Here is a 27,613-nt window from a genome sequence, read left to right as displayed (position 1 = left end):
ATCGACTCGGTCGCTCTGGGATTTGTAGTTCGCCGTCGCCTTCGGCCCTGCCCCGGCGCTGCCCGCAGGACTGCGGCTCGCAACCGGTCACGCCGCAGCCTGACGGGCAGGGACCGGCCCGGTTACGGCGGGAGGTAACGGGGGGAAAGGGGGTGTCGGGGGGGGGGTGGGGTGGTTAGGGGTTGGGGTGCTCGGAGGGAGGGGTGATTGGGGAGGGGTGCAGGAGGGGTGGTCTGGGGTCGGGGTGAAGGGGGGGGTGCTCGGGGGGAGGGATGCGGGAGGAGTAGTCGGGGAAAGGGGTGCAGGAGGGATGCTCAGGGTGAGGATGCAGGAGGGATGCTTGGAGTGAGGGATGCAGGAGGAGTAGTCGGGGAATGGGGTACAGGAGGGATGCTCGGGGTGAGGGGTGCAGGAGGAGTAGTCGGGGAAAGGGGTACAGGAGGGATGCTCGGGGTGAGCGGTGCAGGAGGGGTGCTCAGGGTAAGGATGCAGGAGGGATGCTAGGAGGGAGGGATGCAGGAGGGATGCTTGGAGTGAGGAATGCAGGAGGGATGCTCAGGGTGAGGATGCAGGAGGGATGCTCGGGATGAGGGGTGCAGGAGGGATGCTCAGGGTGAGGGGTGCAGGAGGGGTGCTCAGGGTGAGGGATGCAGGAGGGATGCTCAGGGTGAGGGGATGCAGGAGGGATGCAGGAGGAGTAGTCGGGGAAAGGGGTACAGGAGGGATGCTCGGGGTGAGGGGTGCAGGAGGGATGCTCAGGGTGAGGGGTACAGGAGGGATGCTCGGGGTGAGGGGTGCAGGAGGGATGCTCAGGGTGAGGGGTGCAGGAGGGGTGCTTGGAGTGAGGGATGCAGGAGGAGTAGTCAGGGAAAGGGGTGCAGGAGGGATGCTAGGAGGGAGGGATGCAGGAGGGATGCTCGGAGGGAGGGATGCAGGAGGGGTGCTCGGGGGTCAGGCTGCTCGGAGGGAGGGGTGTTCGAGGGTCGGGATGCAGAAGGGAAGTCTCAGGGAAAGGGGTGCAGGAGTGGTAATTGGGGAGAAGGGTGCAGGAGGGATGCTCAGGGTGAGGAGGTAGGAGAAGGTCTCAGGGGAAGGGATGCAGGAGGGGTGCTCAGGGGTTGGAATGCTCGGGGTTGGGATGCTGGGGATCGGGATGCTGGAGGGATACTCGGAGGAAGGGGTGCAGGCTGGATGCCCAGTGGGAGGAATGCTCAGCAGTTGGGATGCAGGAGATTGTTTCAGGGGTTGGGATGCAGGAAGGAGCTGGGAGTAAGAGGTGCTTGGGGGTTGGGATGCAGTCGGGGTTCTCAGGAACTGGGATGCTCAGAGGGAGGGATGCTCAGGGGAAAGGATGCAGGAGGAATGCTTGGGAGGGATACTCAGAGGGATGCTCAGGGGTTGGGATGTAGAAGAGGGCTTGGAGGGAGGTATGCAGGAGAGATGGTTGGAGTAAGGACTGCTCAGAGGGCCAAGATGCAGGAAGGATGCTCAAGGGAAGGGTGCTTGGAGGGAGGGGTTCAGGAGAGAGGCCCAGGATTCGGGACTGCCAGAGAGATTGCTCAGAGAGAGGGATGCTCTGTGGTCAGGATGCAGGAAGGAACCCTGGAGGAGGGATGCTTGAGGATTTGGATGTTTGGGGCTCAGACTACAGGGGCTTGCTTAGAGGCAGAGGTACAGGAGCAACATTGGCAAGTGGGTGTGTGTGCATTCCCCCGGTGCCTGCAGGGCTTTGCAAACCTGTTTACAAGGCAGCATCTTGTTATGAGAAATGGGCCAAGGTGGGTTCAGTTTTTCCCCAGGGAAGCTGACCTGCGGAGAGACACCCAGGGATGTTCCCATCCCATAGGGAGCCAAAGGACCCTAAAAGTAAGGGTCAAATTCAGAGCAGTCCAGATCCAAACCCCCTACAGGTTAAATCTGCCCTGGGTTGGACTTTGCAGGTGTTACCAAGGGATAAAAGCAGATGTTGGAATATTTGTCACTTCTGTGAGGTTTTCAAAACGCTTTGGGACCTCAACTATACCCTGCTGTGTTTGTATTACGGGACTCATGGCAGAGATATTTCAACTGTGTGCCCAACCTCAGGCTGAAAGGATGTAGCAAGGGGCTGAGCTTTCACCTGGGGAGGGTGTTGGAAATGCCTCGGACATCTTTGATGGAGTCCATAAAGTTTGCCATGGTGTCACTTCACCTTCCTGGATTCTGGATCAGCTGATGCAAAGCTGAATACGTTGGGGGCTGAAGGGAAACTGAGGTCTCGGATGAGTGTCATATCCCATTTTTCCTGAAGGCACCACCAAAAAATTGGAGATCTCTGTATCTTCAAGCAGTGAGGCAGTGTCTGATGGATCCCAGCCAGCGTCAGCAGCCCTCGGTCCGGTATGCTTTGGTGAACAGGACGTGGTTTTACCTTGGGTAATACCCAGGGGTTCAATTTCTATACACAGAAAAAAGCAGACAGAAATCTGAAGAAAGAAGAGTGATGTTAATGCTATAAATACCTCCAAGAAAACAAACAGCTTTCCGGAGTAGATGTATTTACAGTCTCCAGGGATGATGGTAGAAAGGACATTGGTCTGAAGGTCAGTGCAGGATCCGGGTGCTCCTAGTATAAAGCCCCATGGAAGCACAGCATCATAGTCCTGGCTGAGAGCTCTGGCTAAGAAGAGCAGCGGGCTTTTTTGGGGAGAAAAGGAAGAGATCTTCATCTGGGGGATGTGAGGAGGGGTGACCATCCTGGGAAAAACTTACCTAGTGCGGGCAGGACAAATTTTTGGGCATCCAATGCCAAATGTATTCCAAAAATTAAAAAGCAACTGGGGTGGGTTATTTTTGTCTGTGGTTGGCGCTGGGCTTAGCCATAGTGGTTTGTCACTGCTGGTCTAGTGGTTAGAGCAAGTCCTGCCTTATGTGCCTTTTTTCTGCTGCTGGTTTTCAAGGCAATGGGAGAGAGGAATTTAATTCCTTGTGCCTTGCTTTCTGCGTCCATACCAGGACGGCTGATAATATTCTAGCGATGGTTTTGAGATGCTTTATTAGAAAAGGATACCAGTAAGTATTAGAGATACATGTATGTAGCTGTTGACAGGAGGGGAGGAACGGAGCTGGGAGGAGGAGTCTGGAGAAGGAGAGGATGAAATGTTAGGGCCTTGGGCTTTATTTGGTATTATTGTGCTGATCGCTTTGACATCCAGCCAAAACCTTTTTTTTTATTTCATGACCGAGTGCCTAAGAGCAAAAAACACAGAGCAAGAGAAGAGACTGGGGGATTTGTGTGCAAAGGGATCGAAGAAGAAGCACCGGAGAAATAAGAGAACAGGGTAGCTAAGATAGATGGGTTCAGGTAGGGCAGCCAGCCCAGCGCTGTTGTCCATGAATTAAGGCCACGGTCAATCGCTTGTAGATGGCCGATAGAATTGTATGGTGTGGTCAAACACACTTATAATGTTTTAGAGGAGAAAGGAATGATGAAATACATGGTACTGCAGAAGAAAGGAAAAGAGTCTGCACTGGTCTGTGGATCTAAAACATCAACAGATTTTAAAAAAGGTAGGGACTACTAGATGGTAAATTTAGGTGGATTGCAAATAGATGTCTTTTGGTTAGTTACTATTTAGGGACCCCTTAGAAAAGTGTGTGGTCACAGGGGACAAACTCATTGTTTGTGGAGGTCCTGACGTACAGCAAAGCCGTGCAAAGTGCCAACAGTCCAGCTGGGTGACGATGCTCAAATAAATCTTTACTCTCTGGAGAGGACAAAAAGCTGCCAAGCAGGGTAGCAGGTCCTGCTGAGCGTGAGGGCAACCTCCTGCTCCAAATCTGCTACTGCCTGTGGCTGAAGGGGAATCTCCATCAGGGCTCTACTAAAGGGCAGCTCTGATTCAGCGCAACGGAGGACAGGAAAGCACAAAGAGTTTTGCCAGCCAGAAGTAATTAGCTCTAGTGAGTAGGAGACACACAACACAAGTGCAATCTGTCACTGGAAAGCACTTTCGTTCAGGAAGCAAAGAATATGTGATCTCCTTGTAAAGAGAAGGTGAATTTAGAAAGGCAGATTATAATTACGTGCAAAAAAATTTGGCCAGGCTTCTGTGCTGGCAATTTTTCCCTGTTACGACTGCAGATGGGTAGAGTCTCAATTCTGTTTCTAAAAGGGTATTTAACTGGATTTTTTTCTGTGGTTATTAGCTCTGAGTTTCTGCCCAGATCTCATAAAAATGGACCTGATCCTCTGCTCTGCCATGGCACTTTATTGGGTGTAACTCGGATAGCAGCTGAAGCGAGCAGAGTAAGGTGGATCATGGCCGTTAATATATTTGCAGGCCTGGAGAGGTTTGGCTGCTGGCTCTGCCACAACCTATTGCATCTCCTTGAGCAAATGGTTTGATCTGGATGTGCCTCAATATTTCATATTGCTACAACAGCATGAATGTTATCTGCCATGTCGCTTAAGTGAGATACATATTCCCTTGTGAATATCCCTATAGATATAGTTTGTAGGCCAGTGGGCTTTATTTCAGTTGAAGCCTCCAGGCATTATTATGGTGAAAATAATATATAAGGGAGACTGAGGCTTTAGCGAATAATGAGTAGCTGGATGTAAAATAATTAAGAAAGGAGTAAAGAGAGAAGCAGCAATTGTGTCACTGGGAGGACTTGAGATAGAGACCACAGCATTAAGTCACTGTGAGTGCTTGATGTATACACAGAAGATCATTGAACTGGAATCACATCATTTACATTAATTAAGGTTATTTAGTCAGGAAAACCAGATCTCAGCTAAATAAAGAGTATAACCAGATGTGTAAATTATACTAGATCACGGGGAGGCAGAAGTAGGAGGTAGAGTAGCATGGATGAGGACCCAGCAGTGGCCTTTGATGATTTCCAACTCTGCAGGGAAATTGCAATTTCTTCCTAGTTATATCGAGGGCTTTTTACTTTTTAGCCTTTTAGAAAAATAGTCATAGGGAAGTGATAGGAATGACTGTCTGTGACAGTCCAATACCTGCTGGTCAGGCTGTATCTATTGGATGTGATAATGGTGAGTTGCAGGCTGTGGTTTCCCCTCATTGGCTGAATGAACAGGCAGGTACTTTGGACAAAGAAAATCCCCTTTGCCTATGAATTAAGGGGACATTTATTCCCTGGAAAAAAAATCATTAGGACACAATTACTTTGATGTTCCTGGAAAACAGACCCAGAGAGGTGTGTGACAACAGGGGCTGGTCCTTTTAAGAAGTTGTATACCAAGTCATGGCAAATTTTGTAGAAATTTTACAGAATACAGTATTTTTTCTGCAGTATTTTGTGCTCTAGCAAGGCACTGTGTGAGATCCCTTTCATCCTGCAGCAGCTCAGCATGCTGCAGGATTGAGCCCTAATTGCCTAGCTGCCTGGAGGATGCAGCAAGAATAACAGTAATGTCTTGGCTGACATAAAAGAAACCATTTCAGCAGGAGTTAAGGACAATAAAAGGTGAGTCTCGTTTCTGTACTTCCAGATCTCCAGAGAGTTCAGGGAAGTAGATCATGATTTCTTCTTGTCCTTTGTAAGTAAAAAGCAAATCACTTTATTTATCAGTCTATGGATGGTGGGATTTTTTTCCTCCTTTAGTGGTATTTATCAAACTATATATGATACCATTGTAGGAAATGTGCTGAATTTATTACCCAGATTTCCTAAAGGACAGGTACCTCTCAAATCTGTGTTTTCAGAGCTTTGTAAGATCTGGGGTGTGGGAACTGCTACTGCATTCTGCAGAAATACTAAGGAGCCTTTACTGGAAATCTGCTGCTGGCAGGGAGAGGGGAATGAATTGATTTAGAAGTAATTGGATAGACTTCAATTGAAATGAATACTAATTAAAGAAAAAACACAGGCAGAAGAGAAATATGAGGACACCTCTGAACAGTACAGATTATGAAGATTAGACCCAAACAATGCCCAAGGTGACTTTTCATCCTGAGGCTGAGTTTTGGGGTTTTTTTTGCAGTTTACTCAGTTTGCAGAGTGAAGCTAAGCTGGTTGATGCTGCTCTTTGCTTAAATTCCTTTTCCCTCTCTGGTTTGTAGAGCATGGTTGGGTATCTGTCCTTGCAGGGACACATCTCATGGTCAGCAACACCTGTTGCAAACGTTGATGAAATACTTCATTATATATGTGGCTTTAGATGGAATTTAAATGTGGAGCCAGGGCTGCTCTCTTTTTACAGCGCCCTTTTTATTTTGAGGGAGCATGGGAGAAAGCACTGTGGACCATGGTATGTATTTATGAATGCAGTGTGTGGTACCTAATGCCATCAACACTTGTTGATCTGCCAGGTGGAATGGAGAGTGTCTTCAGGACAGTTTTGTAAGTTTGAGCATCTGCATGACAAGGATGAGATAGGAAGACATCCCTCCCTCTTCCAAAGCACATCCCCCTCTCTAGCACATCTTCAAAAAATCAAGAAGGATTATGTGAGAACCTAGTTTTGTCAGCCTCCCTTCAGTTCTTGGGATGATCATTGAGCACATCCTTTTGGAAGCTGTGTCTGGGCACGTGAAGGAGGAGGTGACTGGTCACAGTGGTGACCAAGGGTAAATCATGCTTGACCTATGTGCTGGCCTTTAAGGATGGACTGGTAGATCAGTGGATGAGGGGAGAATAGTGGGTGTTGTCTTCTTTGACTTCAGTAAGGCTTTTGAGATGATGTCCTGCAGCATCCTTGTATCAAAGATACAAAAGAAACTGCAGTCTAGATGGGTGGACTGCTAACTGGGTAGGAAACTGGCTGGAACTATCTTGGGACCTTTCCTTTTTAATATTTTTATCAACAACCTGGAGGAGGAGATGAAATTCACCTCATCAGATTTGTGAGTGACACCAAACTTGGCGGAATAGTCAAGTATACGCTTGAGGTCAGGGCTGCCATACAGGAGGACCAGGACAGGCTGAGGCTGACAAGAACCTCGTGGAATTCAGCAAGGACAAATGCAAATTCCTGCACTTGGGATGGATTCACCAGGGATGGGCTAACCCAGCATGGATTCACCCAGGATGGACTAACCGCTTGCACTGGTGAAGACTGGGGACTGACTGATAGCAGCCCCCAGGTTATTCAGGAGATGGAGCCAGGCTTCTCACAGCAGTGCATGGCAGGAGAATGAGAAAAAAAACAGACATAAATTGAAACAAGAGTTTCCGACTGGAAATAAGGGAAAACTTCCCACTATGAGCTAATTAGGCACTGGTGCAGGTTGCTCAGGGTGGCTGTATGATCTCCATCCTGGGATGTTTTCAAGACCTAAATGAACAAAGCCCTGACTGAGCAGCTTAGTTTAATTTCAACTTTGTGCAGGGGTTGGACTAGAGACCTCCCAAGGTCCCTTCCCTCCTGATTCTGTGATTTTACCCATGTTGCTCCTGCCAATTGTTCACCAGGGGAGCAGAACAGTTTTGCCATTTCATGGGATTTTTTCTTTTTCATTGCAAAGCTGATATTGTGTACTTTCTGTTCTATGTGAGCTACATAACAGATGGAAACCTCAAAGCAGCTTTTCAGATTAATAATTAACACTTTGACCTTCTACAGCATCCTTGTGTGCTCCGGGAACTCAGTTCTCTTTACAAGCAGGAATGAGCCAATCCTTCCAACTTTTTTGTGAGTTGTTATTGCTAGTGAGGAAGATGAAGTGCAGAAAGGTTGTTCCACTTCAGGAGCAGTCATTATAGAAGCCCGATTATCTGAATATTTAGTCTCTTCATTCCAGTACTAAACAGAGGAGAGCCAGGAACCAGATCTCCAAGGCAGCATTCGGCTGCCCAGCAATGAAACTGTCCTTCCCTCTCCTGCAGTTCCCTGGGTTATTTATGACACACTTCCAATTTCTACAACAAATGAGACAATGATCTTACAGACAACAGTCTCCTTCACTGCAAACCCTGATTCATTCTCCAGGCAGGTCCTGTGGGAAAAAAACGTTAATATGAGATCCTTTAAATAATATCTCTCTGAAAGCATCTGGAGCTGTGCTGGGGTTGAATTAGCCATCTTAATTCCTAACCTTTGACATGTGAATGATGTTTTAGTGTAGAATGCTCTTTTAGTGTGGTTTTAAGACTGTAATATTTGTTATTACATATTATAAAGCAACTTGAATGTTGTTTTAATATAGTTCTAACACTGTAATATATATTATAAATGTCTCCTTCTTAGGAGCTCCCTTGCTAGTATCCTCCATCCTGGCTTTGTCTGGCCCACATCCAGAGAGCAGTTTGGTATACCCTGATACACAACAGAAACATGGTCTTCTTTGTCCCCTCCTGCTGACACCAGGGTAGTTGGAGAGATGTAGTTGGGTCTGTGTTACCTAAAGTCCAACCTTGTACTGTAAAGTCCTTCACTGGTGAGGAGAACATGGACCCTCCACCACAAGGTCAACTCAGGTGGTTCCCCCCACGTGTCTTCGAGGTCCTAACGTCAATATGAGACGCTATGACATTTTCTGATGAGGAAGATGGTTTGTCTTTACAGTCTTTAGATATTCTCCATTGTTTGTCTATTGACGATGGAGGGATTTTGTTTCAGCCTTGTCCTTGCTGCACTATGTCAGATGAGACCTAGTTGACAAGACCTAGTTACACTCCAGGCAGCAAGGCTGGGGTGACCCATCCTCACATCCCCTTCTGTGATCAGCCTGAGAAAGAACCAAGCCCTTTCAGGAGCTACAAGTTTATCTCTAAATTCAGGTGGCAGTAGACTCTTTGCATTGAAAATTTGGGTGAAGTTTGGCAATGCTAAAGTAGTTAAATCCCAGTCATACAGGGGACAGCAGTGGACAACCATCACCCCCGAGAGAGGCAGCAAGGCCACCCAACACCGTGTACACCAGTGGGCTGTGGATTGTTGTAATTTATGGGGTTAGGTCTAAAAGGTCTGTAGCCATTTTTGACCATCCTGCCTGGGTGGTGTTTCCACACCGCTGTGCCAGGCTCAGCATGGATTTCTCCAGGGAAGTAACTACGTAACGGTGAGACACAACCAGTGAACGCTGTAGATCCTCCTGTCTCCTCCTGGTCCCTTATCTATCTGCCAGACGTCTGGGGTGTCAGAACTCAGTCTGTGAAGCTGCAGAGAGGAGGTGAAGGGGATACGAGCTTGACTGCAGGTCTGTGCCAACCTCTGTATGGCCAAGGTGACCACTGAGCTACAGCTAGGACAACTGCTCCTCCTGATTTCTGGTCTGTCTGCAACCCCCATCTGCTCTCCAGGTTGGCTTTTAGCCTTTGCTGTCACTGTGGTACTTTCTGTTTGAGGTGAAAAGACATTACCTGTGAGCTTTTATTCTCTCCTCTTACCTTGTCCTCATTTCTTACTGGTTTAATGCAGGCTGGTCCCTCAAGAGTCCATTTTATGTCTTCTATCCTGTGAAAAAAATGCGATAAGGAGAATTAGCTCTGCCATACCTTGTTGCAGGGAAGGCACCTGTGGTGTTTGATGGGGAAAAATAAATCCAGCACATGAACAGAGAACTGTATGAGTCAACGGGCAGGGGACAGAAAGGCCAAGGGGATGCCTGGAGAGCCATTGCAGCGTAGGCTGCTGTCATTGCTGGATGGGGAGGTGGCCATATATGTATCTTTTTTTTTTTTTTTTGCACCCTGTGAGATTATGGGTGAAGCAATGATGGGGAGAGGTGATGTGTGGTCGAATGGGAAGGCTTCCCAACCAAGTAGCTGCAAGCCAGAGCTCGAGGTTTGTATCTGGCATGGGTTTTTCTTCTCCACCAGCAAGCAGCTGTCTACCAGGAGAGAAGACACTCTCTGGCTCAGATACAGGCTTGCTCTGGGGATGGGATGGTCCTTGGATGGCATCCTCTGAGGTCCCTTCTGGATGTCATCTGTGAACACCATGCTTGTACATGCCACCTGCGTGCATGTTTTTCATTAATATAACACTACCCGCTTCAAATGCTTTCCAAGTGCTAACGAAGGAAGTTTCAACCAACCCCGCTAGGAATTGCTGCGTGTTGCCCTCATTTTACTGATTAGGAAACTGAGGAACAGAACGGTGGTGATTATTATTCTGGTGAGACACCCATGAGCGTGGATGGATCTGTCCTGCCTTGATCCCTCATTTAGGTAATGAAGATGATACGAACCTTCCTTCTCCCTCCCACATGGATTGTTTCAGGCTATAGGCAGGAACGGACATTCTCCAAATGTGTATTTGGGCAGCGCACTGCACTGGGGGGACCCGCGGTGGGTGAGCCTTTATACAGTCCCTGTAATACGTTTTAAGAAATTCTGTCTGTCTAATTTTATCACTCTGTAATGGGGTTTCTTGTGTAGTAGTACATCCAACACCTGGTTATAAATGTTGTTCTGAGTTCTTCCAGGGAAATCCTTAGGGGTTTTTTTAAGCAATCTCTCCTCTAACGCTTTATTGCTGGTGAATTCGGGCCGTGACGAATGGGAAACTTTGCCTGACTCTGCATTTTCTCTCCCCTCTCGCTTTGGTCCTGCATACAAATGCAGCAGGTCCCTGGGGAGCAGCCAAGACTGCACCACTCAGCCGGAGTGGCTGGCAGCACGGCTTAAATGTCAGACGTACACCCCTGCTATTGCACAGAGAGGCTGCAATCCCATCCCTGCTTCCCAGGGCTTTTCTCTCCTTCCCTGAATGGGAAGACAATCATTGGGAGCATCTTCGCCTCTTGAGGACACCTCAGCCAGCAGACGCCAGTGGGAGACCTTGGCTCCCCTAATTCCCCACTCAGCCCCTCCGTGGTCTGTGGCAGGCTGTCTCCAGTGGGCACTGGTTTTTGTGAAACATGGGGTACGATGCTGAGCTGCTGAACCCATAGAGGAGAGGAAGCTCATCCATCCCTAGGGTCAAGTGTAAGATTGCAGTTGGTTGTTTACAAGACAAAAATGCTCAGATGTGCGATCAGTCTGTCGAAGTTCTGTATTTTTGTGTTTTCATTCAGCCTGGGGGCTTTAGTCTCAGTCAAACATCACCAGAGTGGAAAATTTTCTGAATGTCTCCATGAAAAATGCACAAGAATTATCATCTTCATAGTGGTCCTAGACAGCTCTCAAGCTCTGCTTCTTTGACGTCCCTTGCCAACCTGGGTTTGAAAGCTCGGCAGACCCTGCTCCAACTAATCTGTTGCTCTGTTCCTCTCTTTCAGCAGCTGGGAGCAGAGATGGATAAAATACTGGAAGCCGTGGTGATGTCCTCATACCCCAACAATGTGAAGCAAGGGCTTGTGAGGCGTGTCATTGAGGCAGCAAAGCAGCCCATGGACAGCGAGCAATGCTGGTCTATGCTGGAGCTGTCTACCAAGCTTTATCTCACGGGGGACACCAAGTATAAAAGAGAGATTGGGAAAGAGGTTTTGGAGGTCTACGGCCACTACCACCCTGAGGAATTTGAGGAGTTCTTCAACGTTCGCTTCCTGCTGAGTCTCCTCCAGGAAGGCTATGGACCTCTGGGGAAGAGAAGCCATTACGTACTCGATTATATCCAATTAGGACTGCAGTTTGTCCTGGAAAGCCCATCAGCAAACAGCATCTTCAGCTTATTGAGGATCGAGGTGCTCCGGAAAGTCTGCGAGAGGCCCAGCCCCAAGCAATGCGCGAAGATCAGCAAACTCTTAACCCAGCATCCTCAGTGCATTCCCACGGGCAAACACCAGGTCTTGTTTTGTCAGCAGCTGATCCGGTGCATCGGGCAGTTCCAGTGCATCTCCGAGGGGGAAGAGGACATCATGGAGTTTTTGGAGCAGGTGAACAAAGTGAGCGGTCTGCTGCAGAGGATCTGGAGGACTCAGACCTCAGCCATCCTGCCCTCTTTGAAGGAGCTGTTCACGATCATTTCTTCAACAGGTAATTTTAAAAAAAAAAAAAGTCTGGGAATGTAAATGTTGGCTCTGATGAAGTCAAATTTGATTAGTCTGACATCTTGCATGGTTTTCATCCACTCCAGAAATGCAGCCACAGCTGAAATACAATAAACAAGCATCACTAAAAGTTACCCGGGGCTTTAAGCTAGGGAAACGATATCCCCTGAAACCACACAGAGTCTGTACACAGGAGTTGTTACCTGAGTTGAAATATTTACAGCACAAATTTCTGTGTTCAGCACTTACCAGTATCAGCTGGGCTTAATGGAAAGCACCTTATCTGCGGCTGGTTAGAGTGGGACTTGAAAGCTTTGAGAAATGTCACTCTCTTATGGCTGACTTGATGGGACCCCACAGCCTGCTCCTTACCAGAAACTAGGGACAAAGCTAAGGAGTTATTTCTCACCGATCTAGAGGTAGGAAGCACTACTATCTCTCTGGAGGGTGGGCCTTTAGGTTATTGCAGAGGGTCTCAGAAGATTTTTTTGGGGTACCAATGCTATGAAAGGCTGGACTCTCTACCAGCAGGTGAGCTGCTGCTCCAGCTATTCCTCAGCCCATGAGGAGATGGATTTTTCAGTGCCCTCTGTATGAAAGCTTCATCCTTTGGAGGGTGCTCCAGGCAGGCAAACCTGCAATTGCATCCCATTGCAGTTATTTGCAGTACTTAGTATAAAGAGAGCACGCAGAGGAAATCTGGGACCTGGGGTTGACCCAAGAACGCTCTTGTGCCTGTGATCTCTTCCTCCCTTTGGGCTGCGTATGGCTCCATGCAACAGCCCATCTGCTATGACCCAACGTCATTATGTGCTACATTGGGATTTGGGAAATTGTCCTCCTAGCCTAGCGCAGCTAAGTGTGGACTCTGCATTGCTCATTTACACCAGCTGACTATCTGCTCCATTTACGTAGGCAGAAATTATTTGGCTTTTAGAGATGAGAAATGACCTCATGTGCCTGGTTTTCCCGGTGACTAACATCTTCATCGCTGGCGCTCGTCCATCTCTTGCAGAGGAGCAGGAAGCGCCGTCCAACGCCTTGGCCAGTGTGGTCCAGTTTGTCCCTCTGGAGCTCATGGATGGCGTCATAAGAAACCTAACCAACGATGACAGCATCACTGATGTGCAAATGATGACGGCCATTGGCAGGTAGGAGAAGCTGCATTAGTGAATGTCATTCTCAGTTCAGAGAAAAACCTGCTCCAAAGCTGCACTCAGTTCCTTTGCATGGTTTTATCCCAACCAGTTTGGCTGGTGCTGTCTAGTGAGGAGTGGGGAGGAGGGGGGGAAGGGAATTTCTGGATCCTTCCTTCCAGCCCTGAGGGTTCTAGGCAGAGAACTAGAGTAAAGACTTTTTATTGATTGATTTTTTTGGTTGTTGTTTATATTTCTTTTTTTCTTAGAAATAAGTAGTGTTATGGGATGCCTAACATAAGAAATCTTGAAGAGTTGTGATTTTTTCCAGAAGCTGTTGAGAGCCTTTTCTTCACAAAAATCTCCTTTACAGAATTTCATGTTGATTCCCATCTCCCTTCAGAAGGACATTGTTGCTTCTTTTTGACTTGCTGGGGAAGGTCATGGTTTTCCCAGAGTCCAGAGCAACCCAAGACAAAAGATTAAGTTATCAGTTCAGTTCTTAACCCTCTTCTCCATCTTTTTCTCCTTCTGGGAACCTGCAGCTGTGAGCTCCAGGCAATAAATATTCTAAGAGCACCAGTGTCTAAATATAGAGGTTGCAAAGTCAATTGCATCATTCCTTAAAACATTCTTTGTCACACAGAAGGATGAGTAAATGATTACTCAGAATTAGCCAAACATTAAGCAAATGCCTGCAAAATGTAATTAAGATCATTTAGGAGAAATGCGGAAGTTTTGTCAGCGTGTTTACAGCAGACGGATGCCCCAGAAAACTTCACGACTGTCGGCCTTTCGATGAGCGTGCGCTCCATGCCCAGAAAATCAAAGAAAAATGTCCTAGTTGAAAAGATCTTTCAGCTTAGGATCCCTGGCAAACTGGTCACATACAGAAGTCTCTTCCTCCAAAGTTTTGGTTTGGGAGTTAGTAGCAGGGGAATAAACTGGGTGTGGGGTGCAGCTTCTGATCAAGCGTTTAAAGAACAAATAGTGGTAAAAAAAAACAAGCCTGGCACCTGCTGGTATAAGTGTACACCACAATCTCCTTTAGAGAGTTTCTTTTAGAGTTTGTCTCTTTTCAGATAGACTCTATTAATGTGCATCCATGACTTCAGAAGTACTCACTGATTTTTTTTTTTCTTCTTTTCCTGGGTGTGTATCTGTTTCAAGGAGCCCAGGTCCAGATGAAGAAGGCATCTGCTGTCACACAGCAATGCAGGCACTTGCTACCTCTGGAAATCAGGATCTGAGCTTTTAAAAGTTTAGCATACCAAATCAATGGCTCCTTTGGAAAATTAGGGCCCTGGCTTCCAAAACATTAGTGGATTGTGCATTGTGGAAAGTAAATTAAATTAAAATGTAATTTCTTCCTACTGTAGCAATGCAGGCAGACAGCAGGCAGGACTGTAACTTAGCCACTAGTGCTGGTAAAAAATAGCTTAAAGCGGACAAGGTTATTTTATGCCTGTGTAAAAGAAGATAGGGTGAAGAGGGACCTTTGGATCTCTGGTTTCATCTCCCTGCTTTATAGGCATTGACATTACAGACCCCTTTCATGAATGTTCAACTACACCCCTCAAAGCAGGAAGGGCTTTTGCTCCCACTGCTCTTCTTTCATAGCTGTTCCACCACTGGGTTGCTTTAATGGTTCAAATCTCTCTTCTGATAACCAGCCCGTATGTATTTCTGGCCATCTTATAGTTCGTTTGATCTTATGCCAACATAAATAGCTGAAATAGCCCTTTTCCCTCCCTGGGGTTTATTCCTTCAATGTATGCAGGCAGAACAGTCCCTTCCCATCTCTGCTTTCCTGTGGCTGTGCTAAACAAGCCAGGTTATTTTAAGGTTTTCTTGCAGGAAGTGTTCTTCATTTCCCTGACCACCTTAACAGGTTTTTTCAACACCTGCTCCCACTTCAGTTCATTGGTCTTGAACACCGATGGTGACCTTTGAGCACCAGGTTCCAGGTGCAGTTCATCACGGCCTTGGACAAGAGCTTGAGGTCATTGTTTTGCCATAGAAAACACCTTTTCTTCTGCACCACAGCATGGTGCTGGTCTTTTCGATGGCTACGGTTACACTGGGAACTTGTAATCACCTGGTGCCTGGCTGGTTGTCTTCAAGCAGATGAGTTATCATCACATAGCTTCCATTTCTTGTGCCTTGCATGCATTTTGAATCAATACATTTCCTCCCAGTTCTGCATTTCTAATCCTCAGGGTCTTCCTCATGATACCTTGATTCTTGTCTTTTGTTGTTGATGCCTCCCCACTTTACATCATCAGAGATTTCACCGCCATCTTCAGGATGTTTGTGCTAACATCATTAGATCCTGAAGATCGCAACCTCCTTTCAGATAGCCAGTCAGATACGATCTACTTCTGTCCTTTGACTAGAAATTCATATATCCTGACAAAGCTGACTTTGGCACCTATGGTAACCCCCTGTGGCACGCTATCTGTTCTTCCCTGTCATCCCCTCATTGCCTGTCATCATAAAGCACCACGCCAAAGTTCATAAAGTCATTAAAACCTACCAGAGTTTAATATTACATGATGGAAATCACCAACTCCTCATTTAGAGTTCATGAACTCTTCATGTTTTCCTTTCATATCAGCTGTCCTTGCTCTTGTTTCCATTCTCAAACCTTCTATCTGCCTTCTCTTTGTCACCCTGATCAATTCCTTCCTTTTGCTGAAAATGGAGGCAGAGGATGTGTTTAGTTTGGAAGTCACATTAGAGGCCATATCATATCTTTAATCACTATCACATCCTCTGTATACAGCGATTGCACGGCTTTCCTTATTCTCCTCTGATGCAAATGTCTGTGGAAGCTTTTCTGGTATTTGCTTTATTATCCATCTTGGCTTGACTTTTGGTATTTCTCAACATCCCAACATATTCTGCTCTTCAAGCTTTCTTTACTGACTAGCCTTTTATTTTTCTAGTTCCTTGCAGACTTCACTTATTCCTGCTCTTTGCCTTGTGGTGGTTAGTTATCTGTGTTCCCTTCATGTATCTTGCATGAGATACAGGCTGATAAGCAAAAGGGACTGACTGGGTAAGATAGCTGGACTGACGTGGGAGACAGAAGATCTGGGATATCTTCAAATCAAAGGTACTGAAATGGTTAGCAAAGTTTGACTCTTGGAGATCTCAAGCCTTAGTTGCTTCCTGTTTTTGTTTAACACTAAATTTAAACAGCAACAGTGTGTCATCACTTAGTCTGAGGTTGGTTTTTTATGAGTGGCTTCTGTAAAGTACTTATTACTTGCAGAAACATGATGACATGTTGGTTGCGTGGCTATAGATGAAATTTGTTAGCTGTGTCATTCAGGAATATCTGGCTTCTATTAGGGTTACCAGTATTTTTTCTAAAATGTGTTTCTGGAAATCAATGTTTCCCACACAGAGAATGAAAAGATCTGAACCCGAGTGTTTTTCTCCTTACCAATAACAATGCAGAGATCATACCAGTGTCACTTGTTTGCTAATGGTGACAATGCAGAGACCTGGATCAACACCTCTTGCAGGTGGTATATAGAACACCGTACCAGTGTTAAAAACTTGAACTCAAGTTGACTGAAGTTAGTGGAAGAAATCCCTGCTTTCTTCTACGGACTTGGGTCTGGTCCTCTGATGAACCACAGTGTGATAATGACATTGGGGTAATTCCATTTCAGGCTCTGTTGTGCTTTGAATAACATGTAAAATGCCTTAGGAAGGGCATGTGTCTTACTTGGTCATCCCACTGACTAGACACAAATTTGGAGGAGGTTAAACCCAGAGCTGAGCTTGGCTTTCACAATATGTGCATTAAATTTACCTTAAGAATTTGTATTTCATTTCAGGATGATCGACTGGGTGTCCTGGCCCCTGGGAAAGAACATAGACAAGTGGATCATTGCTCTGCTGAAGGGTTTGGCTGCGGTGAAAAAGTTCAGCATCTTGATTGAAGTTACTCTTTCGAAAATTGAAAAGGTCAGTGGGCTCTTTTAAACATGAATGTGAACAACAGACTTCTGCTTGCACCTGAGGTGTCTTCTTGCCTTTCAACTGAATGAGGGCGAGAGGTGACTTTAGATGTATAGAAAAGAGTATGCTGTCCCAAGGGGGTTTGGAGGGGGTTTGCGTCCCCGGCACCGTCTGCGAATGCTGCATTGCTGTGTATGGGGTGGTGGGCTGACACTGGTTTTGCAGCTAGGAATGACATCCTCCAGAATGACCCACAGTTCTTTAGGTCTTAGTATGCAGAGGTACTGATATCTTAAAGGTTATGAAATAAAAGAAGCCAAGGATTTTCAAGCCAACCACACACTTTACCTCCCAAACTATGGAGCTCTTGTAAAACCTGCCTTTGGGAGCGTGACACGCTCTCCTTCAGCTGTGCCTGGATCAGTGCTGGTTGGCACGGGCAAAATACATACCAGTGAGCATGTTAACAGTCCACACCATCACAGGTCACTTTTAAAGCCTGTACCCTGGCCTTAGTTCATTTACCAGTGCAGATAAAGCCCCCACTGCCATTGCCATCACATGTTTCAGCAGTGAGTACTTGCCGTTTTCTGAAAACCGTATGACCAAGTGCTGAAATTGGTTGCCACTTCAAAAGCATTTTCCATGCTGTGTTCCTGCTGTTCCCTCCTTTGTATAAGGAGGATAACACCTGGGTGAGCCCGCGGTGGAAGTCACCATAGGAGTTATCAAGACTATAATTATCAGTATTGGAACGTTATCAATAACTGCATTTGTCCCTGTGATCCCCCACATTCATTGAGCAGTGGGAGAGCAGCCAAGTATCTCTGGCTTTTCTTTATCTTTCCTTTCATTGTTAATGCATAGGAAAGGGACACAGCCCTTAAAATAACATGCGATTTTTGGGGGGGCTGAGCGCTGAGGCCGTGCTGTCCCTGCAGTTTAGATAAGAATGATTTAATAAAGAAAGTAAAATAAAATGTAATACTAGCAACAACAACAACAATAATAATAATAGTGAAAAGGAATATAAAAAAAGATAAACCCCAAGAGAAGACAAGTGATGCACAGTGCGGTTGCTCACCACCCACTGAGCAATGCCCGAGCAGCGATCTGGGCCTCCTGGCCACCTCCCCCCAGTTTATATACTGAGCATGACGTTCTGTGGTATGGAATATCCCTTTGGCCAGTTCGGGTCAGCTGTCCTGGCCATGCTCCCTCCCAGCTTCTGGTACACCTGCTGGCAGAGCATGGGAAACTGAAAAATCCTTAACTTAGGATAGGCGCTACTTAGCAACAACTAAAACATCCGTGTGTTATCAACATTATTCTCACATTAAATCCAAAACACGCTGTACCAGCTACTAAGAAGACAATTAACTCTATCCCAGCTGAAACCAGGACACTGTGCCAGGCATTGCAGAAGCCTGCAAGAGTGAGGATAACCCAGGCGGTATTTTTAGGATGCTCTGAGGCCATGCTCCGGACAGGAGATGACTCTGGAGACCTGGCTGCAGGCTGCTTGCTTCAACATCCAGCGTGGCGTAGGAACGGACCAGCAGCCGTGGTAGATGCCCAGTGCCTCTCTTTCCTGCCAGCCCCTTCTCCTGCGTGTTGCAGTGCCATCCTGCCTTCTCATTTGCTTTTTTTGTCCCTCACCAGGTCTTCTCCAAGTTGCTGTACCCCATCGTGAGAGAGGGGGCTTTGTGCGTCCTGCAGTACATGCTGCTGAGCTTCCAGCACTCCCACGAGGCATTTCACTTGGTAAGGCTGCGTCCGGCACCCAGATGAGGGCATTGCCCTGAGTGTAATGATGCCGTGGGGCGACATGGGTGGGAGGGAACCCGAGGGGCTGAGATATTGGGGAATATTTCCCTCATCTGCTTGATTTCACCGAGTGAGGTAAACCAAACCCTGTCCATCCACTTGTAGCCTGTCCTGACAGCTGCAGGTAGCCTCTCCTGCAGCCCAAACAGCTTTTTGGGCACCGTGGAGCTGGTGCTGAGATGCAGAGGCAAGTCCTGAGCCTAAAAGGAGTTGGTTGCCACAGACAGAGCAATCACCCTGTGTCAGAAAGCGAGGTGCAGACGAGAAGTCAGGCTTTGCTTTCTCCTCTGATGGTCCCTCCAATTTCTCTTCAGGCTTACCAGCTGGATGGCTCATCTCCAGGGATAAACCAGTATAAAGCTGGTTGGGGCTTGGCGCTTCTAGATTTGAAATGTGTGCAGTGTGTGCGTGCTCCACTTTTTTTTCTGCAGTGCTCCACCAGCTGGAGGAGCGATCTCTATGGGCAAGTGCATCCCCACGGTCCTCTCTCAACTTCAAAGCCCACCAGCCGAGGATGCAGTTAATGCAAATATATCTTGGATGGCCCGTCAAGCCACACCGAGGGTCTCAGCAGCAGCAGCTGTAGTGCTCTTGCAGTCATTTTAACCTGTTTTTTTGCCAGCCCTGCAGGTAGAAGAGGAGGTTCCCCTCTTCCCTGCTCTTGCTCTTAGACCTCTTGCTTCTCCCTTGTGCTGAGCCATTTATACAGCTGAACTGCGTTGTAAAAAGAGCCCAGGTGAAAGCAAACCTCGCAGAAAATCCTGATGGTCAGTATTGCCCAGCTTGGTCTGGGTGTGGGCCATCCACAAACCTGCACTATTGCCTTTGCCTGGAGAAGGAAAGGGGAGGAGGTGGAGGGGTGGCCTGGGACAGGAAAGTGAGTGGGGCTACGCTGACCCTAAGGCTGGTTTGGGATGTAGTTTCATGGGCAGGTTTAGAAGATATGGCCCCATGTTGTTCCCACCCTTTCAGCTGAGGTGTGGTAGATGTTGCCACTCTGGCTTTGGGACGCGTTAGGTGAAACCTTTGCATTGAGAGCGTCTCGGAGGGCTCAGGCAGTGGAGGACAGGGAATATATTCTTAAACAGCCTTTGCTGTTTCCTAAGCAGGTGCCTGACTGTCCTTTGGACTCAGTGGGCCCCATCCCACACGTGACTTCAAATTGTCACTGACATATGGGCACCCGTTACCATTTCTTGAAGTGATAGGTCATCTTTCAAAGCATTGCGCAGCATCAGCACAATACGACTTGAAGGCTGGATCCAAACACTTCCACTTCATGAATCCTCTGCTGTTAAAAGCAAAACCCACTTTTAGCAGCAGTTGAATCTCCTCTTTTCATTTCCACGGTGATATTTTGTATTTTATCTTGCTGTTGACACTAATGCACGGCTCCGCTTCTCACTGGCATTGCCCCTGGAATGCTGTAATAAAAAAGCAAAGCTAAAGGCAAAGGCACGCTTGCAGTGATTGACCTGATAAAAGCAGTAATGGAAAATTACTCCTATTAATGTTTGATTTTATACTTTTTCATTAAAGCCCTGACATTTGGCTTTTCACCTAAAATTCACAGAATAAACAGATAAGGCTGGAAAAAAGCAAAGCTAGCCAACATTTTCAACTGATATTTTTTCATTCCTCAGCTGGAGACGCTTTAAATGAGCCTGAATTTCTTGAGAAATTCTTTGGTTTCTAAAAATAGGGTCATTCCAATGGATTGTCTTCAGTGGGGCATCCAAATTTTGAAACACTCCAAAAGCTGTCGGTTACTCTTGGCTTGAAGTTTCCACCTGCAGCCCAGCAAGCATAAATTTCCTCCCCTATTTTTTAAAAACAGGGCAAAACCCTGTCTTGCTTCTTATCTTTTTGTGTTTGCCCTGGCACTTTGGAAAGGTTTTGAGAATGGTTCCCATCACAGCTTGGCAAAATATTGATGTGTAAAATGGTACTGAGATTCATTTGCTTCCCCCAAAAAACTTTCCTGTTGGAAAGAAAATCGTTAAACTCTCCAACACTTTGAGGAGAAAGAAAGACAGAGAGAAAGAAGAGAGGAAGATGAAGGGAGGAAGAGAGGACGTGGAAATGGCTGGACTGGGGATCCTGAGACTTTACTCTAGGATTGTTCTGGGTTAAAAATAACATAAAATAAATATATGGAAAAGGTTGCAAAAGTGGCCAGGGACACTCTAGCACATCTGTGGAGTTGGAAATAGGTTATTAATTCTCTGCGCAGCTGTGGGGTCAGCAGAGGGTGCCCGTGAGCAATGTTTGCATCTGCTTGTTAATTTTTAAATTTTCTAGATGAAATCAAAATAACAAATGTGCTGTTTATATGCCTGTCACCACCCACCCGACCATACCAATTCCAGTTTAGTTTATACAGTATAAAATAAAATATAGCACACCAGACAACGCTTCTCGTAGGCTAATTCATCTGTCGTGTAGATTTGAATCCCTGCACTTGGCAGTCAGCATATAACGCTCCTTTCCACCGTGGGTGTGTGATTTAGTAGAGATTGATCTGCACAGAGAATGGTAATCACAGCACAGCGAAGCAGCAGCACAAGCCTGCAGGTGTCATGCAACATGAAACCCTCTGAGGTCTATAGCATTTGCACTACTAACGTCAACAGAAGAGTTGCTGTTGAGTTCATAGGGTGAAGGATGAAGTCCAGAATGAGACTGAAGTCAACTCCCATTGTCTGTCCTTTCTGCCTGAGAGTGAATTTCATTCCCCTGCGTGTGTGTTAAAGCTCTGCGAGTAATTGGAGCCATTTTTGATGTAATGAATTTTCCTTTTCCAGCTGCTCCCTCACATCCCCAGGCTGGTGGCCTCTCTAAAGAAGGAGGACTCCAACTCTGCCACTAGCTCCCTAGAGCAGCTGGCCGAGCTCATCCACTGCATGTTCTTCCGCTTCTCAGGATTTCCAGATCTCTACGAACCAGTCCTAGAAGCAGTTAAAGTAAGATACGCACCTCTTGGCCATTTTTCTGTTTTCCATGTGGAAATGGCACCTTAGTTTGCAGCCTAGTACAGAGGGACTGTGCTACTGGTAGGGATGTCCTAACCTCAACACCTTAAATTGTGGTAGAACAAAGGGTTTAAAATTCTGAGTTTGAGACCCACGTAGGCAAGTTGAGGGAAGATACTTTTCTTATGGTGGGCCTGCAGAAGTCCTGATTGAGCCTGTGGGTTTTAGCTATAGCTTTAATCTTGAATGCCTCTAAAGGACTAATACTAGCAGCTAAACACTTCCTTGCATGGATGTATGTTCATGTGAAGAGCAGGGGAAATTAGTTGCGAGAACACCTCTAGTAGTGGAGTTTTGCTATTGCCCATTACTAATTCTTCACGTGGAAAGATAACAATTTGTAACACAGAGCTCTCTTTCCAAGGCTCTTCCTATTCCAAATGAAGACCGGATTAAACATCTCTTGGGACAAAATGCTTGGACCTCCCAGAAGAACGAGCTGGCCTGCTTCTACCCACGCCTGGCATCCAAATCAGAGACAGGAAAGATTGGGTTAATTAACTTGGGAAACACGTGCTACATGAACAGCATCATACAGTCTCTTTTCATGGCTTCGGAGTGAGTTTTTGCTCCCTTGCTCCCACTCAAGACTGCTCCAGGCGTTGCTCATCACACCGGCGTTGCGCCTCCTGCACTGATTTTCCATCTTACGGTTTGCATCTCTGCTTTTCTTTTGCAGCTTTCGGCATTCAGTGTTGAATTTAACCGAGGGCAACTCCCAGCCCCTGATGACAAAGCTCCAGTGGCTCTTTGCGTTTTTGGAGCACAGTCAGGTAATTATTTCATGTTCTAGTTATTTGTTTGGACTGTCGGCTGCGGAAAGGCTCGTCTCCAAGTTGCTTCCTGCCGACTCCAACGTGCTGATAAGGAGCTGTGGATCGTGGTGGGTTTTTATAATGGGACTGATTTTGTTTATATGAGAGAGGCTAATTTGGGGGTAGAGGAGGCAAGCTCCTATCACCCATGAAAGCGAGCTGTGTTCACACCAGGCTGCCTGTCTTCAGCCTGTGGTCTTCCTGGGTTGGACTGATGAAATAACTAATAGTTTTAACAATGAAGTCCCTTCGGTAATAGTTTACATATATATGGCCAGCTGAAAAGCCTGTTGGTACGAAGCAGAGGTTTTTGTTCCTTGCTACGCAGCAAGGAAGAAGACAGGAGCAGCTTGCTTGTCCCCTTGCTTCACAGCAAAGCACAAGCAATCAATGACAATTGCCTTAAAAGTGGTTTTGTTAAAAGAATAATAATAAAAAAACCCCTTAGATTTCAGATGCTTTGAATCCTCTGTATGTGAGAGAAAGTAAAATAAAAATAACACCCTTAAATTAATTATGTAAGCTTTCTTGACAAACATGAACTTTAATACGAATGACTCCTGGAGGTACAGCTACGTCATATCTAGCTCCTCTCTTGGAAATAAAACTTTCTGTCCCTAGAAATACATGATTTTGAAAGTCCAGTGAATTTTCCCTTGGTGTGAAACTAGTCATCTGGGCTTTTCCATTTTCCAAGCCTTGACTGACAGAGCTGGCTTGTTGCATTGTGGTATTATGTCATTACAGATGACTTTCGGAGGAAAACTATAGACAACCTGTTAAATTTAATATTCGGTCACAGAAGAGTCTAGTTTTTGATGTCAGGTAAGGGTGTCTGTGATCCGTGATGAGCAAATACAGAAGCATATTTGCTTGTTGTGTAGTTTATGGTTAATATTTTCCTGCCAATTTCCTAATAGCCTTCTAGTTTTTTTTCCTTCTTTGGGCTGTTCTTAAACTCACTTCTTTGCCAAACATCGGTCTTTTTCCATATTAATTAGACAGCAGCTTCCTAACAGCAGAGATTACATTATCCAGTAATGCAGATTACCTCCCTGCAGTGATCAGAATGATGGGTGGAAGTTTAGTGGATTTTTTGCTTTGGTTTTTTTTTTTTTTTTTATGAAAGGATTTGGTGAGAGATCCTGATCAAATTAAATGGAGCATCAAATTAAATTCAGGCTGAATTAAGTAGAAGTCTCTGGGTCAGGCCAATAAACCATTTTAAAATTGAAGGAAGAAATAAACACTTGGATATTCTATAGAAGTATATGTAAAATAATGGCTGAAATTCATCCTTACCGTCCTGGCTTGCAGCAAACCGAGCAAGTCTTCCTGTGCACTGGGATTAGCCTTTGTAGGGGAAAAAAAGGGGACCTTATCAGGCACACGAGCGCATCTTGCTCCCAGTGAAGCAGCCAGAAAGAGCCTCCCCTCCCCTCTCCATCCCCCTGTGTGAAGTGAGAACCAAATCCCGAGGGTTAAATCCACTTCTCCTTCTTCTGTGTTGCTGCCAGCGACCTGCCATCTCACCCGAGAGTTTCCTCTCTGCCTCCTGGCCACCCTGGTTCACCCCCGGTGCTCAGCAGGACTGCTCGGAATATCTCAAGTACTTGCTGGACCGGTACGTGGCAAGCACCGTGATTTCGGAGCCTGGTGACAACGGCATCCCTAGACCCGATGTAATGTTTAATGCTGACCCACGTGCAAATGGGGCAAGCGGCTGAGACCTGGACAAGTTGGGAGAGTGGAGGCTTGGGGTGAAAGATGGTGAGACTGGTCCGGGGCTCCTTGATAAAACCCTGGTTGGGCTGACTTAGGGGTAAGGTCAGAACTTGAAAATGTCTGCCTTTGCTCTGAAGGCAAAGGGATTTGTACCAAGTTTAGAGATTTGCCTGACAAACCACTCAGCCTCCTCTGTATAATGTTGATTTTTGCCTTTCTCTTACCTAGAAATCCTGAATCTCTGGTATCCCAGCGATCCCTCTAGAAGCAGGGGGGGTCAATGGCACATGGAAACCTCAGGTTCCCAAATTCTGCCCAACTCCTCCCCACCTTCCTCCCACAGCACCAGACCCCTGGGCACAGACAGGTTAACCCGGATTAACTCCCCGGAGTGAAGAATAGAAACCCTACTTTAGAAACTACCTCCTGGTATTGTATCACTGCATAATGCAGCCTTTTTTTCCCCTGCCAAAGATTACACGAAGAAGAAAAAACTGGAAAAAGGATCTACCAGAAACTCAAGGAATCCAGCTTGATGTCTCAGGCGGTGGAGCATCATTACTTAAACAAGACATTGATTGAGAAGATGTTTGGGGGTAAAATGATGACAAAGATTCGCTGCTTGAAGTGTCTGAACGTCTCCTCCCGAGAAGAAGCCTTCACAGACCTGTCCCTGGCTTTTCCCCCACCGGACAGGCACATGCGTGGGAGCACATCTGTTTTACCGGTGGAAGAAATTGGCCCACAGTTTATTGAGCCTCCTGAAAACCCAAGCCAGCTTACGGGGTCTCCTTGGATCCAGAGGAAGGCCCCCATGGCCAGAGACCCTGCAGCCCCGCCAATGCCAGTGGAAACGTTGGGTTTCCAGGAGCCAGGAGAAGCGGCAAATCCCTTAAGTGGCAATGCCAGTGGCGTGGATGCGGCCAAAGACCCTCTCTTGGCTTTTGGGGAGCAGGCGTGTGCTCCCAAGGACTCCAGATCCGTACCAGATTTAATCAACTATTTTCTGTCCCCGGAGAGACTGACAGCAGAGAATAAATACCACTGTGAGAAATGCGCATCCTTGCAGGATGCCGAGAAGGTGGCAGAGCTGACGGAGGGTCCACACTACCTCATCCTCACGCTGCTGCGGTTCTCCTTCGACCCACGGACTATGAAGAGGAAGAAGATCTTGGACAACGTCTCCATCCCCGTGGTGCTCAAGCTGCCTGTCCTTGTCACCCCGGAGGAAACCGAGGAGGTTTGCCATCGCGGGAAGGACAGGGCTGCCCCGGGAAGCGGCTTCATGTCTGTTGTGTATGACCTCTGCAGTGTGGTGGTACATTCAGGCATCTCCTCCGAGAGTGGCCACTACTACTGCTACTCCAGGGAGTGCACCGACACTGTCCCTCACGGGCAGCCCCGGGATGGGGCACCGAAACTGGCCCCTGACAAGCAGTTGGACTTTGAAATCCAGTGGTACCTCTTCAACGACACCAGAGTTTCCTTCTCCTCCTTCGAATCGGTCAGCAACGTCACCTCTTTCTTCCCCAAGGACACTGCCTACGTCCTCTTCTACAGGCAGCGGCCAGGGAGGCAGAGCTGTCCGCTGCACGAGGCTCTCGCCGAGGCCGGCCGCCTGCACGGCGAACCCTCCCTCCATAAGGACTTGATGGAAGCCATTTCCAAAGATAACATCCTCTACCTGCAGGTAACTCCCGCTGCCGTGCACAGGAGGGTGCGATCCTGCAGCTGCCCACCTCACGGGCCACATTCCTACCCATCTGGGCAGCAGCAGGGTCACGTCCCGCAGATAAATCCGCATGTGCAGATACCCACCGCTCCCTGAAGCCAAAACCCTTTTTAGTTTTTAGCACCCAGGCTGCAGTTTCCCGATGAAACTGGGGCGTTGAGGTTGGTGCAAGACACCTCGTGGCTGTGCTCGGGGTTGACTTGCTGTTGCCCGCCCCAGGCAGCTCTGCCTGAAATTTTCTCCTAAGTGCCTGGGAAAGATGGGTGAGCTGGGAATACAAACTCGGATGGATTTCATTCAATCCGTAGGGTTCAATGCTTTCCAAACAGCAGTGTCCCGTGCGACATGAGCGGCACCCAGGGGAATTTGAGGGGTCCCTCTTCTCCTAGAGGTGACATGGAAGGGCTGTTTTTTGATCGCTGGAGAGATGCAATGCTTTTCTCTATTCCTCCCACTGAGCTCTAGAGATGAGCCCATGGCCTTCTCACCCTGGTTTAATTTGGAGGGGGGTCCCAGGGGTAAACAAATAGGTTCCTTGCTCTTTGGGGAAGGTGGGAGCATCCCCCCACCCAGGTCATTTAGCTGCAGATATCCTTGTGTTAATTCTCCCCCTTCCTTCTTCCAGGAACAGGAAAAAGAAGCGAGGAACAGAGCCGCCTACATTTCCGCCTTGCCGAAATCCCCGCTGTGGTGGAGAGACCTTGACAGGGACAAGGATGATGACAGCTCGTCGGGGGGCTGCAGCCCGGCAGCGGGCGGGGGCGGATCCGGCTCCTTTCATGGACTCGTCTTCTAGCCAACGGGTTAAACCAGATAGCCAACGTCCACGGGGCCAACCTGAAGCCAGAGGCTCCTCTTCCTCACCCGGATGACAGCGAGCATCTTGGAGGAGGATTTGGGGAACATTTCAATGGAAAAGGACTCAGGGGCTGATTTGGAGGCGCACGGAGGGTCCCACCGCTTCCTATGCACTTGGTCTTCACGCCTTAATGTAACTAAGCTAACGCGGAGATGAGCAGCTGCCAACAGCTCGGAGAAGTGCCCTTTTGCTTCAGCGTAGCCATGTCTTGCCTGCTGTGAGCCATGCCTCCAGCCTGGGGAGGGGACGGGGATGGGGATGGGGACGGGGATGAAGATGGACCCAGCAGGGTCCCAGGGGTGGAGATGTCCCATGCACATCCCGTCTGCAGCCCTTCCCGTGGCACCGAGTCGGTTTTGGGGGGACCTCTGCTTGGTTGTTGTTTTTGATTTTTTTTAATGTGGTTTTGAGAACCCACCTTGACACACTTCTAAAGGTAGAAGGCAGCTGAAAAGGCTGAAAAATGCTGAGCAGCCAACGTGGCAATGCTGATGTGGTGGGGCCGTGAGCTTGCAAGCCTGCGTGGTCACAGTGAGCAGTGGCAGGTGGACCAGAAGGTTTTATGCAGCAAAGCACCCAAAAGAGACAGAGGGGCACAAACCCCTCCAGCCAAGAGAGACTGAC

General features: G+C 47.4%; 1 protein-coding gene across 4 annotated transcripts; it reads left to right on the top strand.

Moving 5' to 3' along the window:
- Positions 1–15: 15 nt before the first annotated feature.
- Positions 16–27,240, top strand: USP35 (ubiquitin specific peptidase 35). 4 transcript variants are annotated; one of them, XM_049823110.1, is made up of 11 exons: positions 16–127; positions 11,178–11,874; positions 12,904–13,039; positions 16,876–17,005; positions 18,662–18,763; positions 21,631–21,789; positions 22,223–22,416; positions 22,538–22,631; positions 24,191–24,297; positions 24,873–26,088; positions 26,756–27,240. In XM_049823110.1, exons 2-11 carry the CDS (start codon positions 11,193–11,195, stop codon positions 26,924–26,926), a joined length of 2,991 nt encoding a protein of 996 aa, XP_049679067.1. In that variant the 5' UTR covers positions 16–127; positions 11,178–11,192; the 3' UTR covers positions 26,927–27,240. The 4 variants fall into 4 exon arrangements, with proteins under 4 accessions (XP_049679067.1, XP_049679069.1, XP_049679070.1 ...); XM_049823112.1 differs by having other exon boundaries at positions 25–127; positions 11,181–11,874; XM_049823113.1 differs by having other exon boundaries at positions 64–134; positions 11,188–11,874.
- Positions 27,241–27,613: the final 373 nt, after the last annotated feature.

Source organism: Accipiter gentilis, chromosome 19 (genome assembly GCF_929443795.1).
Source record: "Accipiter gentilis chromosome 19, bAccGen1.1, whole genome shotgun sequence".
NCBI lineage: Eukaryota > Metazoa > Chordata > Aves > Accipitriformes > Accipitridae > Astur > Astur gentilis.
Note: the sequence above shows the minus strand (reverse complement) of the source record. Positions and strands in the feature narration are given on the sequence as shown.